This window comes from Asterias amurensis, chromosome 7, assembly GCF_032118995.1.
Source record: "Asterias amurensis chromosome 7, ASM3211899v1".
Classification (NCBI taxonomy): Eukaryota; Metazoa; Echinodermata; class Asteroidea; order Forcipulatida; family Asteriidae; genus Asterias; species Asterias amurensis.
The window spans coordinates 8569331-8591131 of record NC_092654.1 but is presented as its reverse complement, the minus strand read 5'-3'; the positions used below and the strand labels follow the sequence as shown (position 1 = coordinate 8591131).

The 21801-nt window shown below is 37.9% G+C and overlaps 1 protein-coding gene across 2 annotated transcripts in view; it reads right to left on the bottom strand.

Moving 5' to 3' along the window:
* LOC139939282 (advillin-like) overlaps positions 1 to 21801 on the bottom strand; it is a 58106-nt gene that overhangs the window by 20192 nt on the left and 16113 nt on the right. For both annotated transcript variants that reach the window (XM_071935033.1, XM_071935034.1), the window contains exons 5-13: positions 21032 to 21137; positions 19290 to 19400; positions 15435 to 15628; positions 14163 to 14241; positions 13544 to 13642; positions 2529 to 2682; positions 1903 to 2027; positions 936 to 1073; positions 164 to 322 (exon numbers count right to left, since the gene is read on the bottom strand). In XM_071935033.1, the coding sequence (XP_071791134.1) occupies positions 164 to 322; positions 936 to 1073; positions 1903 to 2027; positions 2529 to 2682; positions 13544 to 13642; positions 14163 to 14241; positions 15435 to 15628; positions 19290 to 19400; positions 21032 to 21137 (1165 nt within the window). The remainder of the gene's footprint in view (positions 1 to 163; positions 323 to 935; positions 1074 to 1902; positions 2028 to 2528; positions 2683 to 13543; positions 13643 to 14162; positions 14242 to 15434; positions 15629 to 19289; positions 19401 to 21031; positions 21138 to 21801) is intronic.

The window sequence follows — 21801 nt, the reverse complement described above, 5'->3', positions numbered from 1 at the left end:
GTTGAAAACTGCTTATCAACCAAAAGGAATTATGGTATAAATTGCAAAAAATAGTAAATGCCCTGACATTTCGACCCTAGTAGATTCTTTCTCATAGGCTCGTCAGGCCATTAATTATTTTGTGCAATGTCCATTGATGAAGGAATGAGTAGGGTCAACGTACCATGTGGATGATCATCTTGCCTTTGAAGATCATCTGGAAGTGCCGTGGCTCTTTGTTCTGAACAACTCGTACCTGGACCGGAGCTCCGCCCATTTCATCATCTATCCTCTGAGCATGGATTGCAGACGCACCCTTCTCATCAATGGAAGATTCCTGGCCCTGTGGAAAGAGATCATGAATATTCAATAGATGATGAATAATTCAACAGTATATCATGTGTCATTTAACACACCCTTCTCATCAATGGAAGATTCCTGGCCCTGTGGAAAGAGATCATGAATATTCAATAGATGATGAATACTTCAACAGTACATCATGTGTAGTCTATTAATTTTTGGTTTTTACCCATATACACCGATGTGTGTAGCACTGTATACTCAGTACTTTCCCGAGTCCTGTGAAAAAAATCACTGAGGGAAAGTACTGAGTATACAGTGCTACACACATCGGTGTATATGGGTAAAAACCAAAAATTAATATTCTTTATCCCCGATGCAAATTTAACATCTATTAAATGTGTAGTCTAACACACCCTTCTCATCAATGGAAGATTACTGGCCCCATGGACAGATCATGAATATTCAATAGATGAATATTCAGTTAACCGTTAATTATTCATCACCTGACACAACTTTCTCATCAAAGAAAGATTACTTAAGCCCGGGTAATATTTCCTGCAAATGCGATACGAACTTTGGCGCCACAATCTTGCATAGAGATTAACATGGGTAAAACCATAATGAATAATTATAAACGTATTATTATTATTTACCTGCCAGAAGAAGATGATGTATTGTTCCCTTCCTTTGACCTTGTAGGTGTAGAGAATCACGTAGCTATCACCGCCAAAGAACTGACCATAGAGGGCTTGATCCTGCTCCACCAACTCAAAGTTCTCAATGCGCCAGATCTGAAGGAAGAGAGGAAAGAATAAGCGTCTGTTTAAGCTGATTCCTTTTATTGTGTGATTGTTAGCTTGGAGCGTGTATAACTCGCAGCACTGCCTGTATACTCCCCAAGGAGCTGAGATGGGTTAAGGAATGATTTAAGGCCCAGTGGTGACCAGGGATAATAATGTTGGAAGCACTTTGAACCATCCTTCGAGCTGTGATAAAGCGCTATATAAAATTTGATTATTATTATTATTGTTGAGTGGCTTTAACCCTTAAAAGACTAGAGCGGCTGCAAGCGGCTTGTACCAAAATGCCCAGAGCGGCAGCAAACATCTGCAATATTTGGCCAACTTTTGCACAAACACTGGGGTAAAAAAAAGGTTTGCGACTTAATTTACATTTTTCAACGTTTCCCATGTAAACATAAAATCTACAACTCGAAAACAAAACCATGTATTTTTGTTTCAAATTAATTTTTCCTGACATTTTACCTGATAATAGCATTGCAAAAAATCAACCAGATTAGCAATGTCTGTGACAACTATGGTACAGATTATACAAAAATGGTCTCTAAGCATGGATCAACAATAAGATCAACCTGACAGCAATCATAATCATGGGTATTCTAGCAGCTTCCCTGATGTTACCCAAGCAACATCAAAGGGTTATATGGAGGAAAATACGTCCCTCGTGTGTGGGTAACTAGGAACAGTGGAAATGTCAAAGGTCAATGTTCATCTTAATTTAAATTCAACCTAAGACAATAATAAAGTTTTATCAGACTTTTCTCTTGTGGTAGTTGGGGGGGGAAGTGTTGTTACTTGAAATGCTGTGAATCACACTTACCTTGACTGTGCCAGTGCCGTCATCGGGCATACCGGACGAGGCAGCCAGGGATGGGTCTGCCACAAAGTCACTTGTGCTCTTTTTGTGAAGGGTGCTGGCGTCAAACTTCTTGTGCTCAATTTTAGCTGCAAATGGTTAAGCCACAAATTTGTAACTAAATGTTTTAAGTACATGTACTTAACAACTGACAGAAAACTGTTCAAATGCTGGAATTTCAATCCAAATTACTCATCACTTAATATTGGAAAAATTACCAACGATTTATAACTTCCAAAATTATCTATATCTATCAACCTTGAGTTATTATTTAATTTAGTTGAAAACCAACTTAAGTAACAACTTGCTAATCATTGTGGTTTACACCATGAAAATGTGTCTTCATTTTTGTAACAGGTATTTGATTTAAAAACAGAATTGCCATCACCTACCTGTGATCAACTTAAGGAACAAAATTGCAATAGGTTTTTGTTTAACTGCATATTTGAGTATTAAGAGGGTATGAGTGAGTTTTGAATTGTAATGCTTCTAAGTTTTACTACAAAGCACGATTTCCCTTACAGGCAGCCTTTAGATCAAAACTAGTTCAATCCAGCTCCGACCAGTTTAAGCAGGGTCCCTTAACTTACCAATATTTCCTCTTGAGTGAGTTTTACCCATTCCTTGTGTAGTGTTCTTCCCTGTCCAGTTCTTAAAGATAAACTTGAAGGCCGTCGGTTCGGCTCCGTCGTTGACTGCCATGATCTTAGTACCGTTGGGGTACTTCTTGGCTTTAATGAACCCCTGTATTCCGTCAAAAGAGTCTCAGAAAGATTAGCGCAAAATTTAAAGCAATATCAAGGAAGAATTATATGCAATTGATTTTATCCAGAGAGTGTGCTTTTTGGGTAAAAGAAAAAAACAAGTAAAGGGTTACAGTAGTTGTTCATTAACAAATAGGTACAGAGGTCATCGTTTCAGTGCAACCAACGGGGTTGTAATTTGAATATGCAATAAGGTCGTATCTTGAATAATTTCTAACCTTGCACAATTGTATGAACCTAGATGTACTTGCTAATTGCACCAAGTTCGTGTCTTGATTATGCACCAAGGTCCTATCTTGATTATGCACCAAGGTCCTATCTTGATTATGCAACAAGGTCGTACCTTGATTATGCACCAAGGTCCAATCTTGATTATGCACCAAGGTCCTATCTTGATTATGCAACAAGGTCGTACCTTGATTATAAACCAAGGTCGTATCTTGATTATGCAACAAGGCCATATCATGATTATGAACCAAGGTCGTATCTTGATTATGTAACAAGGTCATATCATGATTATGAACCAAGGTCGTATCTTGATTATGTAACAAGGTCATACCATGATTATGAACCAAGGTCAGATCTTGATTATGCAACAAGGTCATACCATGAACATATTCTAACCTTGCCCAGATGGGATTGGTTTTGGTGTAATAGATCATATCTCAATGTTTAAGGTTTATATCTTGAATGGTTTCAAGTAATACGCAAATGGGATTAGTACGGGCAGCAAACAATAATCCACACTGTAATGTGCGGTCAGAAGTTCTTAGCAGGAGACTACCTTATTGCATTTACAGAGAAGTATTTGTGTTACATGGTCATACCGAGTTTTGCACTGAAACGAAAACCCTTCAAAATATGAAGCATAAACTGAACGACTCATGACTGCAATGGCCTTAAGGTTTGAAATCAGTGCAATGGGGTTTCTTTTAAATCTTCAAGTTTGCATGATTTCAGAAGCAACTCATGGGAAAAATCCACCATGGGTCAAAAACATCAATGTCTGAATAAAGCCCTTTTCACACTACAGGTATTTCCCGGGAAATTCCCGGGAAATGTTAGTCGATCTGTTCACACTACAAAAAAACTCCCGGGAAATAACATTTTCCCGGGAAATAATTTACCCAGTTAAGGGGTAGGGTTAAAGGCGTTAACCCCGGGGAAAAACGTTTTTCCCAGGAAAAGCAGCTAGTGAGAACGAAAGCGGGTCTAACTTACCCCACCTTTTGCTTCAACTGTGTTGAGACGTCATTAATCTCGAAAGGTCACAGACGTCAAAAATAGCGCGCCAAATAATTCACGTGGTAACAATAGCCCTTTTTTGTTTTCTCTTTCTGAAAGTGTTTACGTTTAGGTACGAAAATAAAAGTGAATAACATCTGTAATTTACAAATAAATATATGAATTAAAAAAATTGACCACGTGAATGGAATAGGAATAGAATAAATAGTTGGCGTGAACAAGCTTCCTTCTCGTACACACGCCATGTGTGTATGGTATTTCGTATTTTTACATGTACTTGGCCGTTGGTGGACTTGTGTTGTCCAGAGTCAGATTTGAGTTCATCGATCGACATTGCTGTCTACAACCTGACAGTAAATATTTTAGCTCAATTTGTTGCTCAATTTCTTACGATGGGTAGAAGTGACCGATGGAGTGATGATGACATTTTGAAACTAGTTGCATTTTGGGCCCACGATGCAGTCCAAAAACAGCTAGATGGGCATAGGCCTACAAGTCACGAGGAAAGTTTTCTCAAAATTGGCGGACTGCCTGCGTGGTGCTGGGTATGAACGGACCCCTGCTCATTGCAAAAAAACTGAAAACCTTGGGTAAAAAAGACTTTAGGTCGGTAGGATACTAGTTTTGTTTTTCAAGGCCTAAATATTTTCTATTGCATAAGTGTTCTCTTGCAAACATTTCTTTTTAGAAGAAACATACATTTAAAAGTCGTTATGAAGCCATGAAAAAAATGCTGGCCAATATAGGGTTAAAGCCTATTCAGTGTTCTTTTTTTGCACGATGGGAAAACAGCACTGTTGATGTTGGAAGGGAAGATTGCTTCGTCTGCTTTCTACTGCTATTGTCAGATTGTGCAAAATCGACCATGCGGTGTTTTTTCTATAAAACCTTTAATTATCTTGGCCCTAACATCATGGACGTTATTATGCAATCCTTCGAAAATGCCATTCAGAAAATGTCTAGGCCTTACCCCAGGGTTGATTCCCTTAACCCTGCCCCTGAGCAGGGTGAATTTTTTCCTGGGAAAACATCATTTTCCGGGAAATTCCCGGGAGTATTTTTGTAGTGTGAACAGATCAACCAAAAGTTCCCGGGAATTTCCCGGGAAATAACTATAGTGTGAACAGGCAAAAATTGAGATGAACGCCAACACAAAACCTCTGGGTAAAACACGGACACAAAAGTCCATTCAATTACAGTTCTCAAAAGAAAGAAAAAAAATTGTCGCAGAGTAGAAAGCTCCCTTTCGCTTTTTCTAGTAGCAACTTGCTCCCACCACCAGTGGCCGCTCTTCATGGTAGACCAGATTGACCTTTGACCAATACTTCAGCAAGTGCCATGAAACCCGTCAATCGCACGACAAATTCCATCCGATTGTTATACCGCATGTCTTTAAAACACTGTCACAGCAATCGTCTTCTCCTGACAAGACGTCAGCGACGTCTTCCCTGAACTGCAAGGCTTCTTCTCCGCCGTAATCACACAATATATTATAATATATATAACAACACGCAAATACACAATTTATGTGCAGCCATTTTGGGTCGCATGTGGCAAGGTTTTTGCAGCCGGCCGCGTGGCATTATGGGAACGGACTTCCGTCCACAAACATTGCAACTTCCGCATGGGCTGACCTGTTTACCACATTTCCTGGGGTTTGATCGTAAGTGTGAAACGACCGTGCATATTCCTGGGAAATAGTACTCCCGGGAGTTACCAAATTGGGATAGTGAGAACGGTTGCTAGGGTGGCGGTGGGGTTAAAAACTCCCGGGATTTTCCCGGGAGTTTATTTCCCGGGAAATGGCTCTGTAGTGTGAAAAGGGCTTATGAGACATGATTTCTGAACAGTTGTTATTTATAATTAAAATTAAAAAAAAAAAAAAAAAAAAAAGTGAAGAGCCGTGGATTAAAGAGTACAATTCTCTTGTGTATTAGAGCCCCTTTCACAGGAATATTTTCCACTGTTTGGGAATAGTGTTAAGCAAGATAACCCCAGTGATTACCATACTGAGTGTTCAACTTCCCCAGGAAAATTTTCCTGGGGCAAGTGTGAAATGAATGTGGGGTGGTGGTGGGGTTAAAATTCCCCAGGAACTTCCTGGGGTTTTATTCCCTGGGAATTGGCTCTGTGGTGTGAACCCTCTCTGCTTACATACCAAAGAGGGCGCCCTAGCAAGTTATGAGTCTACAGCTATGCACATTTACATTCCATACTTTGGAAGTATGAGTTCTGAATGTACTACACACAGTAATTACCAATAGCTGTTAACATGGTTGATATTTCTGACTGCATAATATATTGTACAAACCAATTTCAGAAAGTGCAGTGCATTTGCACGCGTCAATACTGTCCGCCATTTGGGTGTCAAATTTGTACACCAAGGAATCGACTCCCGAAATGGTAGAAATGCATTGTGCGGGAGTGCGTTCCATGTAGTACTATGGGTCAACAGACTCAACATTCTAGAATGTAAATCTGTGTACATAGACATAAATACAACATTCTAAATCGATGCTTATGAGATTGAACTTTGCCCACAGTGGTCTACTGACAATGAAAACAGACTGGTTGGGCAGATCGCGTTTCAAAGCAAAATTAGTTGTGTTATCATTCACCGGTATGATTTTAAGTTTTCCATACATTGATGCATAAAAACCCAATGCGACAATATTCTTTGAATTTTCTTCCTCAAATCATAATATTTGAAAACAAAGGGAAAAAATAGCACATTTTTTTAAGCATTTGTGCCAAAACTTAACACTGTGAAAGATAACAAAACCAAATATCCACAACCTACTCATCAGAATTTGGATGTACAATTACATACTCCTTCAAGAAATATCAACCATTCAAACAGTAACAGAATAAAATTGTGTTATTTTTAAACAGAACATTGCTACATGACATACATACATTATAACGTTAATTTCAGTGTCATTTTTGTTATGGGGTTGATTAATATTTAATCATTGTGTAATTACGTATCATTGTTTTTTCCCAAGGTTACTTTGTCCTCATCTCCACCGAGTATGATTAAACAAACATAAAAAAGTTAATTTCCAGAATATGACTAGTAGTGTCTAGAAAAAAATCCATTAACAACTACACGCTGAATTGACTCATAAAAATGGCTTATGACCGGGCTATAAAAAAAGGAAGAGTTTATTGAATGAAAGGGACGACTGAAGGGAACAAATAAAGGGAGTGAATGAAGGGAACGACTAAACAATCTTGTTTTTTTAACATTGGTGTTTTATATTTGATTGTTTTCTTGTATTTCAAACTCTTTGAAATGTGTATGTTTGATATCTGAGGCGGTCTTTTTTTTTAACAAACCATCTTCAAATCAATATGAGAATTATCAAGTAGCTAAATGCAGCTATTGATAGCACAGTTGGGCAAGGTTTCAGCCAAAATTGGGTAAAGGGTTTAGAAATTTGCTGGAAATTTAAAAACTGGGTGCCCAATTTTTTTCACTTATAATTCATTACATGTAAATGACAAACACAACAGGGTAACCAAATTTAAAACAGGGTGTCCAAAATACACCACTTGCTAAAAGGGTTTCAAAATTTGCATATTTTGAAACTGGTTGTCCCAATTTTTTACTTACAAACAGTAACAATACATTTACATGTACATACCAGATGAGATAAAACAGGGTTTCAAAGTCTAATATATGCTATATCAGCCATTGCTTGTTGCTAGATGCGTCTTACACATTCCCCATAACATCAACGTTACAGTAAATAACATGTACATTTTCAGCACTACTTGATGACACTGAAATTATCGCCATTTACAAATTGCTGCCTCAAAATAAACTAAATTTAAAATCTCAATTCCATTTTGATTATTACAAACAGTTGTTTGAAAATATTAGACAATTAATTGGATTAAATATTATCAATTGAATTATTCATATTATAACAACCTAATCAACCGTTCTTAAAAATTTTTCCCCATGTTAATTTGATTTCATATTATAAATTTTGGTTTTTACCCATACACCGATGTGTGTTAGCACTGTATACTCAGTACTTTCCCCGAGTCCTGTGAAAAAATATCACAGGCATGTTACTCGGGTGGGAATCGAACCCACGACCCTTGCAATTCTAGAGCAGTGTCTTACCAACTAGACTACCGAGGTTGCCCGGTAGCTAGAGGCAGTTCGAATCCTATTAACATCTATTAAAAAACATCTGCCAAAACAAAGGATTCGAACTGCCTCTAGCTGCCTCTCCCTCTGCCTCAGGCCTGTGATATTTTTTCACAGGACTTGGGGAAAGTACTGAGTATACAGTGCTAACACACATCGGTGTATGGGTAAAAACCAAAATTAATATTCTTTATCCCCGATGCAAATTGAACATCTATTATGATTTCATATCATTTGTTACGTTTTTTCTGGAAAACTTTTGAGCAAATATTGGTTTGTGTGTTTGCTGGGCCCATTTTCATAAAGCTGCTTAAGCTCAAAAAACACAATTAAGTATAAACCACTCTCGGCAGAGCAAATAAAGGTTACCAGCTAAAATGCCATGAAACATGAACCATCCATCACTGGTATCCTCCTGATTTGAGCTAAGCAGACTTTTTCTGCTTAAGGATCTCTTGGAAATTGGGCCCTGGTGTTTATTCCCATTGTATTCTCCTTCATGAATGTAAGTGTCATGAAGTTGTTTGCAATATCCAACTGCGTTTTCACAGTACTGTCAAAGCTTTCCTTTTTGAAAATAATTTGTCTCAAATAATTTATACGAATACCAAAACAAAAAACATCTGTCAAGCTATTGCTCCAATGTCTAGACAGAAATCAAATGTCAATAGTCAATACTCAGATCCAATTAAATAAAACCACAGATCAAATAAATAAGTTGTATTATTTACATTAGAATATATACACTTCCCACGAGTACACAGAGTAGTTCATTCAGATATTAATACAACAACAAGAAAAACCTCCAAGGTTTTCTAAATATTTTGAGAGGCAAATAACAGGATTTTATCACCGGGTTGGCGATGTAATTAAGGTATCACCTGCTACTAGGGTCTCGCTGAGGGAATGTCAAGATTTTGCAGTCAGTTGGAGGAGCAATTACGAAATTGACTTTAAAGGAACACGTTGCCTTGGATCGATCGAGTTGGTCTTTGAAAATGGTTCTGTAACCGTTTGTGGTAAAATGTATATGGTTAGAAAGATATTGCAAAAGTAGAATACAATGATCTACACAAACATGCCTCGAAATTGCGTGGTTTTCTTTTTACCCTGTCAACTAACACGGTCGGCCATTTATGGGAGTCAAAATTTTGACTCCCATAAATGGCTGACCGTGATAGTTCGCGACGTAAAAGAAAAACCGTGCAATTTCGAGTGATACTTGTGTGGATCATTATATTTTACTTTTAAAACATCTTTCTAACCATATGCATTTCATAACAAACGGTTTCAAACGCTTTTAATAGACCAACTCGTCCGATCCATGGCAACGTGTTCCTTTAACCTGCATGCTTTTAAAAACCAGAGTTTTTTTTTTAATTTGCAAAAATTTTAAATATATATGAACATTATAGGTTTGTATCAAATTGCTTCTATTGCTTCGTGCTTTTCACAACAAGATTAAACACTTGTTCCAATTTACAACATTTTGTGAAAATATGAGTCGCTAGAAAAAAAGAGATCTGTATTGGTCGCCATACATGTAGCTGATGATACGCGCATGTGTGAAGAGCTATCATTGGCCAAGAGTCGAGCGCAGCAGTGCACGCTTTCAATTGTTTGTTCAAGAAATGGCAGTGAAATTGTGTAATTTAAAAAAAAAAAAAAAAAAAAAAAAAAAAAATGCACAAATTTTCTTTCAGTATTATCTCCTCTGCACGACTTACAACATCAGGCAATTCCCTCCACCTTGTTGTGTCACTGAAACTGGTTATTGTTAAAATGACCCGGAAATTTCCACGATTAGTTAGTCAGTCATTAGTATAATCTCACGCTGGGTTGAAATGTTTATGGGTCTCGATACCCACCCATGGCAAAATTTTGTAGGCTTGTTAGACAACTAGGGACCACCAGTACAGCACTGGTTTACAAGATACTCTCTTTGAATCAAGATAAGGTACAGCACTGGCTACATTGGTACGTGTGTTTTGCTTAATGACTTCTCTTTCAGTCTCAATACAGGTAGGATACTTGTTCCTCAAGGCGTAGGCTTAAATGGGCATTTCAGGCTTTTTATTAAAAAGCTGGGGACAAATCGTCATGACTGTCATGGCAACCAGCCAAAATCAGAGATCCCTGATAATTGTGGGTCATGTTTTCAAGCATTGTCACATTCTAGTGAACATTAGTTCCCATTTTCTGCGGAGTGTTTCAACAAATCTCATAGACAAAAACATCTTCACAAAAAAATTGATGGCTACAAAAAGTACATAAAACAACCAAGTGGAAACTTGTGAGTTTTACATTAGCGTTTTTTTGGAATTTGATCCAAAATACTCACGAGTAACCAATGCTGAGCCATATCTTGAGGAGAGTCTTGAGTTTGAGTAACTTTGAGTTAGTAACAGTATTCCACCCACTACCATACTAAAGAGAGAGAGTCTACAAGACAAGTCAAAAGACTCCTTGGCCAGTTTATGTTTTTTACGGGCCACATTTTGCCAAGACTATCTTGAAATGGTTAGGTTGGTTTTTGTTTTTTTGTTTTTTTGTTTGACTTGAAAGTAGTACTTTTAAAATTGGTTTAGATTTTGTTTTTTGGTTGCTGCAGTAAACTTACGTCTCATTCCAAAAATGATCTGCGAAACAGATACATGTGCAAAAATCATAACAAATGAGGCATGAAATGACATAATTATGAAAAAGCATGTAATTCGAAGAAAAAAATCTACAATTAATATGAGCTGGAATTATGAATCCTCGGAAAGCATGAAAGAGAAAAATGAAACACGACAAATACAAATTATCTTTGTCATAAATTCAGTCATCCATAGTGGTTTTGTATACACATAAAATCCCAGCACCAATTAAATGGTTTGCAAATGTTTTATTTTTGTATTAATTTTGTTCATGAGAGATTGCCTAGCATCACAAGGCAAGACCGGTTGGCCAATTCAAGTTGAGGAATACACTTAAAGGATTCGGGTACTTTTTGTAACACAAAACACAATGTCCACAGATTTACATTAAACTTTCACCGTTTGAAGATAATGATATTAGAAAGCTTCCCTGAAAATATTACTTGCTGAGGTGCTGTAGTTTTTGAGAAATGAGTAGAACAATGTCATGAAAATACATTTTTACATGCTAAAATAATTTTCATGACATTGTTTTACTAATTTCTCAAAAACTACAGCACCTCAGCAAGTAATATTTTCAGGGAAGCTTTCTACTATCATTATCTTTAAACTGTGTACATGTAAGTTTAATGTAAATCTGTGGACATTGTGTCCCTTTAAAGGCAGTGGACACTATTGGTAATTACTCAAAATAGTTAATAGCATAAAACCTTACTTGGTAACAAGGAATGGGGAGCTGTTGATAGTGTAAAACATTGTGAGAAACAGCTCCCTCTGAAGTAATGTAGTTTTCAAGAAAGAAGTCATTTTCCACAAATTTTATTTCAAAACCTTAGAATTAGATCTTGAGGTATCGAAATCAAGCTGAAAGCACACAACTTAATGCGGCAAGGGTGTTTTTTCTTTCATTATTATCTCGCAACTTCGACGACTGATTGAGCTCAAATTTTCACAGGTTTATTTTATGCACATGTTGAGATACACCAAGTGAGAAGACTGGTCTTTGACAATTACCAATAGTTTCCAGTGGCTTTAACTATCAACTGCCACAAAAGGCATGTTGCCACCTACTTCTGGGGCTGAAACAGGGTTTAACAGTCCGTAAGGATGTAGGCATGGGTATCATCCATTAGGAACCTGGACAGTATAGCAGAATGCACTACCCTCCCAATTTGTTTGCAAGGCAATTATGGTTAAGTGCCTTGCTCAAGGGCACAAGAGTCATGACCAGGTATCGAACCCACATTCTAACGTCAGAGCTTGGGTCAAGGTAACTAGACCGCTTGGCCATGAGACGCCACAAACCGCAATACACAAGAATAGTTTTAAAATACACTCCAAAGTTAAAGGAACACGTTGCCTTGGATCGGACGAGTTGGTCTACAAAAAGCATTTGAAACCGTTTGTTTTGACTCCCATAAATGGCCAACCGTGTTATTGGACGAGGTAAAAAGAAAACCACGCAATTTCGAGGCATATTTGTGCAGATCATTGTATTCTACTTTTTCTACTTTTCAACATCTTTCTAACCATATACATTTTATAACAAATGGTTACAAAACGCCTTTCAAAGACCAACTCGACCGATCCAAGGCAATGTGTTCCTTTAAACATAAACATGTGAAATGAAGCAGAAATATAAAATACAGGTTAATGTATAAAAATGTTAACAAGATGGTAAAGACGGTATAACATAATACACGATGCTAAAAAAGGCTAAAATTTAAGTAGCTAGCATGCAAACAAATCACAAAGTGAAATAATGACACTGCAATGAAAAACCATTGTGGAAAATAATCAGGGGGTGGATGGTGCCTACATGGAATGACAAATTAGCAGAGTGCGAAAGGTTAATGAATGGAATGTTGAAGAGAAATGTGGTGTAAAACACTTGAGACATAAGCTAAATTAATGTTGGAACCCTACCATGCAAAACATTTCATTTTTTTTTTTCAAGGATGAAAGAAGTTTCTCAACTATGGGCCAGCACCAAGGTCAAAACAAAATTATTGTAAAGTTGAAAGCCATGATTGAAAAAAAAAAGAAATGAAGACGGTAAAACCAAGTAAGCTGTTAAAACTATACTGCATGACTTATTAGCTACAATGGTGAGTTTGGGAATATCAACTACTGACACCGCACCCAAACAAAATTGAGAGGTTAAACAAATTACCAATCTTAGTGCGGGAGTTAGGAGGGGAGGGGGGCTAGACATGCTAGAGTAGCGGTGGGGGGTGGGGATCGTCAGTGACAGACATGGTTGTAGAGACTTTGGGGATCCTGGTGATACCACAAAGACAGCGTCATCCAAAATGATAAAACCCTTCCAAAACCATCAAGAAGAAAAATAAACAGGCTCAAGGGGGGTCAAGGGTCAATCCTTTAACTTATCCGCTTTTAAACTCTGATTTTCCCATTTATATGACTGTTCATCTTCAAAATAGATAGGCCCTTTTCAAAACCACGGCTCAGGCTAGCTTGACCCTACAGTTGTTTTGACAACTGCGCTTGCTTTACGTACTCGCTCAGGGCTTCAGACGAGAGAATGGAGCCTGAAGCTGAATCCAAAGCCTCAGCCCTGGATTCGAAAAGGGCCATAAGAAAACAAATTTAATCAAACTCTGATTCAACAACAGTAATCCAAATTTTGATAGATACTGAAAGAAGACGCACAGGACATTTTGGATTGACCTTTGAACCCCAGAGACTGCTTCAGTGCAATGAAGAAGCCCTCTATTGATAACAGACTGTCCAGCTTGATTGCTGCGACAGCTGTTGCCGTGGTAATACTTCACCTCGGCATTCTTCATGGCCCTGACTTTCTCCCTTTGAGTGGCCGATTTGCCCTTCCAGACGAAAATACCGGCTCCTCCTTGATCGATGATGTAACAGTCCTGTGGACAGATCACGGAATGGAAGATTGAGATCGAGATAACAGTGATAAACTAGGCACAACAAAATTATGCTTACCAGAATAAGGTTACCGCCCACACCACCATGTCACATGTACAATTTGTGACTGGTGTATTGCTCATTTCTGCTTAGCAGAATGTTTTTTTTTTTCAACATTTCCTACTTACATGTAAGCACCTCTAAAGCTGCTTAAGCACAATAAGTCGCTATGCACAACCTGTGACTGGTAACCTTTTTTGTTTGGCAGAAAAAGTTTAAGTTCTGTGTTCTGCTTAATCAGCTCTATGAAATTGGGCCCCAATTGAAGCAACAATACAAAGCACTGAATCTTGATATCTGACTTTTGAAGTGTGACACATTATGGGTAAGGGCGTAAAATGGGAACCTGGGCATAAAATGGGTACAAAGGTTTATAATTGCCTAGTATTAGTAATGGCGGAAATAATACTTGGGATATACAATATTGACCTGTACATATTCAGTAGTCTAAAAGTAACTTACATCGGAGTTAAGCAGGTCTTGGGTCAGGGGACTGATGGCTTTTTCTGTAACGACTAGAGCACCAGACTCGTCAGTAACACTGAAGAAGAGAAAGTGAAAACATCAATTACAGCAAGCAATTTGTTTTCTACACAGCCCCAATTTACTACAAATAACAACATTAAGTTATGTGAGGTTTGCGGTAGGACCATGTGTTATTTTCTTTTTAACAGTGTTGGTTCTTTAAAGAACGTTATGCTAACAACACAGTTGCTGGGGTTTAGCACTTAATGTAATCCACCATATACATAAACTGACAAACCTGTAGAAGTTTGAGATCGATCAACCATCTGGGTCACGAGAGAATAGTGAAAACCGATTACACATTTTGCGTGATATCGTTTTAAAAAAAAATATATAAAAAAAACGCTCACTGAGCAACAAGTTCCTAACGGGAAACAAGTTTTATTTATTTCACATCAAATATGACATTCCAGACAGAAGTATTTCAAGGGATGTTTTCTACTATCATCATCATTAGACCGTGTAAGTTTTATTTAAATCTGTGTTCTTCACGATTTTTTTCCTTACCAATTCTGTAATGTTCCTCTAAAAGAAGCGGTGGTTGAGAACTCAACATCTCGATCAGTATGCACTGATCGTCTTGAGGAGCATCCAGCAACAGAGTCCAGCACTCTCCTGAAGATGATCAGAGCATACTGATGGAAACGATGAGTTCTCAACCACCCGGTTCTTCTCAGAACCAGCACTGCTCAAAAGAGATTTACACGTGGTGCGACCGCAAACTTCACCTATTCATACTCCCACCATGCAAAGTTTCAAATCTTACTAACAAATTAAAGGAACACGTTGCCTTGGATCGGACGAGTTGGTCTATAAAAAGCGTTTGTAACCCTTTTTTATAAAATGCATATGGTTGGAAAGATGTTTTAAAAGTAGAATACAATGATCCACACAAGTTTGAATCGAAATTGCGTGGTTTTCCTTTTACTGTGCGAACTAACACAGTCGGCCATTTATGGGAGTCAAAAATTTGACTCCCATAAATGGCCGACCGTGTTAGTCGACAAGGTAAAATGAAAACCGTGCAGTTTCGAGGCATGTTTGTGTGGATCATTGTATTCTACTTTTACAACATCTATCTAACCATATGCATTTTATAAAAAACGCTTACAAACGCTTTTCAAAGACCAACTCGACCGATCCAAGGCAACGTGTTCCTTTAAGCTTAAATTGCTTAAAAGCGCTTTGAGAAACTTGTAAGTGACTTACTGGTACAGCTTGGTGTTGGACACATGCTGCCTCACGAACGTCTCATCATCAGACTCGGACTCTTTGAAGGTCTTCGGCGCAGGCCCCAGGGCTTTGATGACTTCGTCGGGCATCTGGCTGGATTCGTCGAGGTAGACAATGTGTGCCTTGCCACCGTACATGTCATCCCTCACCATCGTTCCATACTGACCACCCTACAATAGAGTGAATTCAAACACTCCAGAAATTAGCTGATTTGCTGGGTTTAACCCAATGTGTGATAAGTACTATATACATGTACTCACTGCGGGTCCTGCGACAAAAAAAAACAGGCTCCTTATTCAAACCCACGACCCCTGCACTGTATTCTGTCTTTACCGCTAAAAACACGGCAAGTCGTGGAAAAGCGTATAGACTCAATACTTTGTCCAAACACAAATATAATTCAGTTTCACAATGCAGAGGCTATAGCTGACTAATACTCCCTTTTTCCCAAATCCTTTGCCATGAAATTTTGAGCCAAATAGGAATTTCCCTTTTTTGTTATTTTAAAAATTTAACAGTGAATCAAGTAGAATGTTAAACATAGTTTATCTATCCACCTCCAGCCTTGAATTACATGGAGGCCACAGCCTCTGTTGCCCCTGGTCTTGGCCTTGGTGCCCCTTCAAACGTGTCCCAAAGACGTCAAGATTTTTCAATGGAAGTGCCCTTTGCATAACGAAATGGCCTTGCCCACTCATAGATAAAACTCCAGGCCTGCATCTATCCATCTATCTTTCTGATTTGGACATTTGAAAATAAGTTGTTGTTTTTTTTGTTTTTTTTTTCCCTGGAGGGGGAAATTTATTCAAGTTTCTTCAATGTACAAAAGCTACACAGACTACTGGTAAAACCAACTACTTATAGAACGATACTAAGAGAGAAAGGCAAATTGCAAAAACAGGAAGTTTGATGATTATGCAAGGCATTTAGTTGGTACATAGCAATACAAAAGGCTCCCATTTGGTATTGAACTTATCTAAGTTGTTATTCTTAACAAAGATCATTTTTTCCATTACAAAATAGTGATTTATTTCCTTTTTGATAAGAACAAATGAAGGCTTTCTGTCGTTCATCTTCATCCGATAAATATGAAAACGGCAAAGAATGAGAATTAAATTGAGAGCAGACCATTTTCTATTAAGGACACCAAACAGCTTAGTCGTGTTGTCAAAATTAATGTCAATGTTCAGTGTATTAGTCAACCAGTGTTTTATCTGACGCCAAAAATACAGAGACACCTTGCAATTACAAAACAAGTGGACTAGTGTCTCTTCTTCCCTTTTACAAAAAGTACACAGATTAGAATTCCTCCGACCAATTTTAGAAAGAAAGGAATTTACACCCAGAATTCTATGCACCAATCTAAACTGGAACCAACGTAACTTGGTGTCACATGTACAGTTAAAGGGTAAACCACAGAAAATGTGCCATTGAGGAATCGGAAAAATCACGCCAATTTTTTCTTCCCATTTAACAATAAACTTGTGCACAACTTTTTTGCTGGAGGTGAAAACACTGTACAGACGGGTGGAGCCCTTTATATCCATCAACAAAGTCTCAAAATTAAATGGTAAAAAAGGGCGAGCAATTTCTGTGGTTTCTCCATTCAGTACATTACGGAAGGAATGTTTGATTGCATTGACCACGCCCCCGTACTCTAAAAAATTTGCTCTGACCCTGAATTTCCTTTGAAATGCCACAAGAGAAAGAGCCACACCTTGCGTGTCAAAAATGTCACACACGAAGTTCACACCCTTTTTGGCCCAGTGTTTATAGTTAATGTTTTTGTTACCGACCATAATATTCTGATTATGCCACAACACATTTTTCAAAGCGTCAATTTGACTGGCAGGTACATGACACTTAACAAAGCTGCACCAAGCATTAAGAACATCAATCCAAAAATGGCTTTGATTTGCGGCCCCTTTTAAATAGATCAGCAATGCCTGGTGGCCTCCCTCGAGTGCTAGAGGATCATGAATGTTCGAAATCTTCAAAAAAAGAGTGACCCAACCCAAGTTATTTGAACTTAGAAATCTGCGGATCCAGGTGACCTTAAGGGCTTTTATATACGAATGCATGTCAATCATTTTAACTCCTCCATGACTATAGCCTTGAATCATCTGGTTCCTGGACACACGGTCATTCCCTTTCCATATAAAGTTATAGAACATACAGTCTAATTCTTTGATAACATTGCTAGGCGGGTTGGGAAGAGTTAAAATAAGAAAAGTAAGCTTAGATAAAAGGAGCGACTTTGTTACAGTAACTCTCCCCAGCACCGTTAGGTTACGTTTAGACCACTGCTCAATTAAACTTTTAATAGCAGAAATGACCTTGGTGTAGTTCAAATTCACCATACTAGCAAGATTAGTGTTAAAGTCTATACCAAGGGCTCTGAAAGAGTTTTCAGCCAAAACCCAGTTGACTTTGATGTGCTCACAAATCCCTTTCTTACGCCCTTTGTTGCTACCAATCCAAACCGCATTAGTTTTGTCAATGTTGACTTTTAAGCCAGACATTCTAGCAAAGGCTGCAAGTATTTCAAAGGACTTTTCAAAGGAGCCTTCTGAGCCGTCTAAAAAAAGAACTGTATCATCAGCATACTGGGAAAGTCTGAATCCACAACCGCTAGCCATTATGCCTTTAAGCACTTTGTCTTTTCGGATCAACATTCCGAACACTTCTGCACATAAAAGGAATAGGTAGGGGCTCAAACCGTCACCCTGTCTACAACCTCTTTCAATCTTAAAAGATTCGGAAAGAAAACCATTCACAAGAACGGAAGCTTTCGCCTCGCTATAAAAAACACTGAACCATTTCTGAATGGAAGGGCCAAAATTAAATTGTTCAAGAACCTTCAAAATGAAACTGTGTGAAACTGAATCAAAGGCTTTTTCAAAATCAATTAACAAAAACATACCGGGAATATTATTGTTTTCTGTAAAATTAAGCAGGTCGTACATCAGCCTAATGTTTTCTCCAATATACCGGCCACTAAGAAAACCCTTTTGTTCTTCATGAATAATGAAAGGAAGAGCTTTTTTAAGTCTATCAGAAATGCAAGAAGAGGCTAGTTTATATGAAGTATTCAAAAGTGAAATAGGTCTCCAATTTTTAAGAAATTGGCGTGGCTTGTCCCCCTTAGGCAACATCGTAACAATACCATACTGTTGCGTAATTGAAAGACTCCCTGAGGAGTATGCATAATTTAAAGAACGCAACAGGTACCATGCAATATCAGAAAAGAAAAACTTATAAAACTCGAAGCTGAAACCATCAGAACCTGGAGATTTGTCATTTTTGCTCCCCTTTAGGGCATTTAGGAGTTCATGGTATGACAAAGGACCTTCCAGACTCTCCCGCAGTTTATCCGAGAGAACTGGAACTCCAGTAAAAACAGAGCTCAAATTGCTGTCGTTCAAGTTTTCAGCCTCGGAATAAAGTTTTTTATAGAAAAGCCTAGACTCATTTAGGATTTCACAGGAGGACCTAGCATAAGTGTTGTCATCTCTGACAACAGAACTGATAGTTTTATTAATCATCTTGCGTTTTTCCATGTTCAAAAAATACCGTGATGGTTTTTCACCCTCTTCTATCCAGCGGGTCTTAGATCGAATAAGAACACCCTCCATTTTCTTTTTACGCAGATCAATAAGCTCAGTTTGTTTTGACTTAAGCTCTTCAGTGACTGTTAAGTCCCCCTGAGAAATTTGATAAGAAAGATTTTGAATCGCTGTCTCATTGTGGGACTCTCTCTTATTATTGCTTGAAAATAAGTTGCCTGGTCTCTCCCTCAATGCACCAGGATAGATAGCCTGGCAACCTTACCTTAATCTTTTCTTGTCGGTTAGCCTGGGATCCACTCCAGACATAGATGACTTGATTCAGCTCCAGAATAAATACATCGCCGTTGTTGAAGGAATCCCACGACAATGGAACCTAAAATCGAACAATCATCTCTGTAAAGCGTGCTTTATAAGTCTTGTTTATTATAGGTTTTCTCAGCCAATTTCAGAAAATGAGCAGCCAATATAACCATCAAACTATTCTATTTCGCGCAAAATCGAATCTTACTCAAAAGGGTAATTCGATTTCATAATTTTTTAATTTTCATAATTTATAATTAGTCAAATGTAATGATGCGTCATTCGATTTAACAATATTTAACAATTCATCAAAGCAGCATTCAAATTCGCAGTCGCTTCTCGAGGCGTGTGTGTCACGAAAAAGAATGATGAAACACAAAATTGAACATAGTGCTAAAGGAATTTGACTCGACTCAAAGCAAAATTTAATGGCCGAATTCTGAATTTGAAACGCAGTAACAACTGGAGAGGCAAAACAGCTTTAATTCGAACGCATGAAAATGAAACTGGCTGCTCATTTGCCGAATTTGACCTAGAAAACCTATATTATTATTATTACTATTGGTATTTGGTTACTAATGATACGAAAAACTGCATGGAACCAAAAGGTGTTGTGGAATAGAATGTGCAAGTTTGGCTCGTATAGACCTATCATGGTGTGTCCATCTTGATTTTTCTCCAATCTAAATCAATGTAACAAAACTGAAGCTGGAAGAAAAAAAATAGTCTGGTTCCACTTTTGGATATTAGCAATCCTTACTGTTATTGGATATAGGAAACATGACCAAGATGGTGGCAGCATGATAAAGGTCTCTTCAAACTTTTGGGACCCAAGTTGGTGCTAACCATTTTGAGTTTGATGTGTGCGCTATTCTGTTTCTTCAAATACTTTAGTTTACAGTAGTTTGTGGCTATGCAATTTATATCATATTGTTGGGAAAGTAAAACCTAGCCATGAAAATAAAGTAAAATTAACAAATCAACAATGAAAACCCTTTAACGAGTCTTAACCTCCATTTCTGGTTCCTTGTGAACAATTGAGAATTTTGCCCAACTGGCGTTCATTTTATCATTAAACCTACGTACATGTAATGGTTGTTTAGTAGCGTGTCCTTTGCTGGAATATTTTATTACTAAATGAAATTACGAAAAGTATTACGAGCTTGGCTGCTTTGCCTGTTTGTATGTAAACAAAAAGAGGGCAATACTTGTGCAAAAAAAAAAAATTACTTTAAAACTTGTAGGAATTAACTAATTGGCTTGTAGCTGCGGTTTGCTATTAGCTGTGTACCACTGCCAAATAGCACACCGCAGCAACAAGAGTCTTAGGAAAAGCAATGTCAAATAAGTGTCGAATTGAAAACGAAAGTTGGTTGTACTGAAAGCAATAGTTGTTTAAAGAACAGTATAAATACGACTGGTCGGTTAGTCTGCTGTGCCTGCTCAGTAGAAATACGAAGTGCGAGAGTGAGTGCGTGTGCAGTCGAGCTTTATATACCCGTGGAGTTGGAGAGGCGCACATGGCGTGACGTAATGAAAATAATGTATGAGGGCCGCCTGGGCGTGTTTAAACGGGACAAAGATAAATACTGTAAGGGATACTACAGTTGCACAAATTAGGGCATGGTTCGCAAATGGGATTTCTAAAAAATATAACCCTCGTCTGCTCGTCCATACTATGTAGTTTTAACAAGATTCACTTACAGGAAGGACTCTGACACTTCGCTTGCCCTTGACCTTTGACAGTTTGGGGTCGTGCTTATTCCTCTCCACGTGTTTGAAGCCAGACGCAACACCACCAGCCTTATAGCTGTCAAGAAAACAAACAAACAAACAAACAAATGAATAAACAGCAAAAGAAACAATCCTAAATAAAAAAAACTAAGAAAAGCGTAAAACGAAAATGGCTGAATAATGTATGAGTGGACTAATCTCTGATCCTAGTGCAGGTAGATCCAGTAGTTACATTTTATATTTATTTCATTAATTTCATTTCTCGGGTAGATAACAAGTACAATAATGCACATTAATTAGGTAACAACATTTAAAAACACAGCAAAGATAAATTTAAATACAGGAAGGAAAAAGAAACAGCTTGAGTACGAAGGATTTCCCTAAAAGAAACTCAGTTCCCGTCTAGAGGATCTCCTCAATAGTTAAATATTTTCTGGGCTCACTAAGTGACACTTAGGTAACCTGTGCATGTGGAGAAGGGCTACTTTGGGTTCACATGGGTATCAATGACGTCACTTTAATTTGCTATTTTGAGATATTTTAGCCTACATTTTTAGTTAAACACAAATTGTTGCTTCGCAAAGAGTTGAAAACAGTTAAGGCCTAGTCACACTGCAGCGTTAACGAAATATGATAATGATCACGACGCAAAGAGAACGCATTCAATTGGTTGAATTGCTCCACGCAGAATACGCACACGCTCATTCAACCAATAGAATGTGTTTTCTTTGCATCATGAT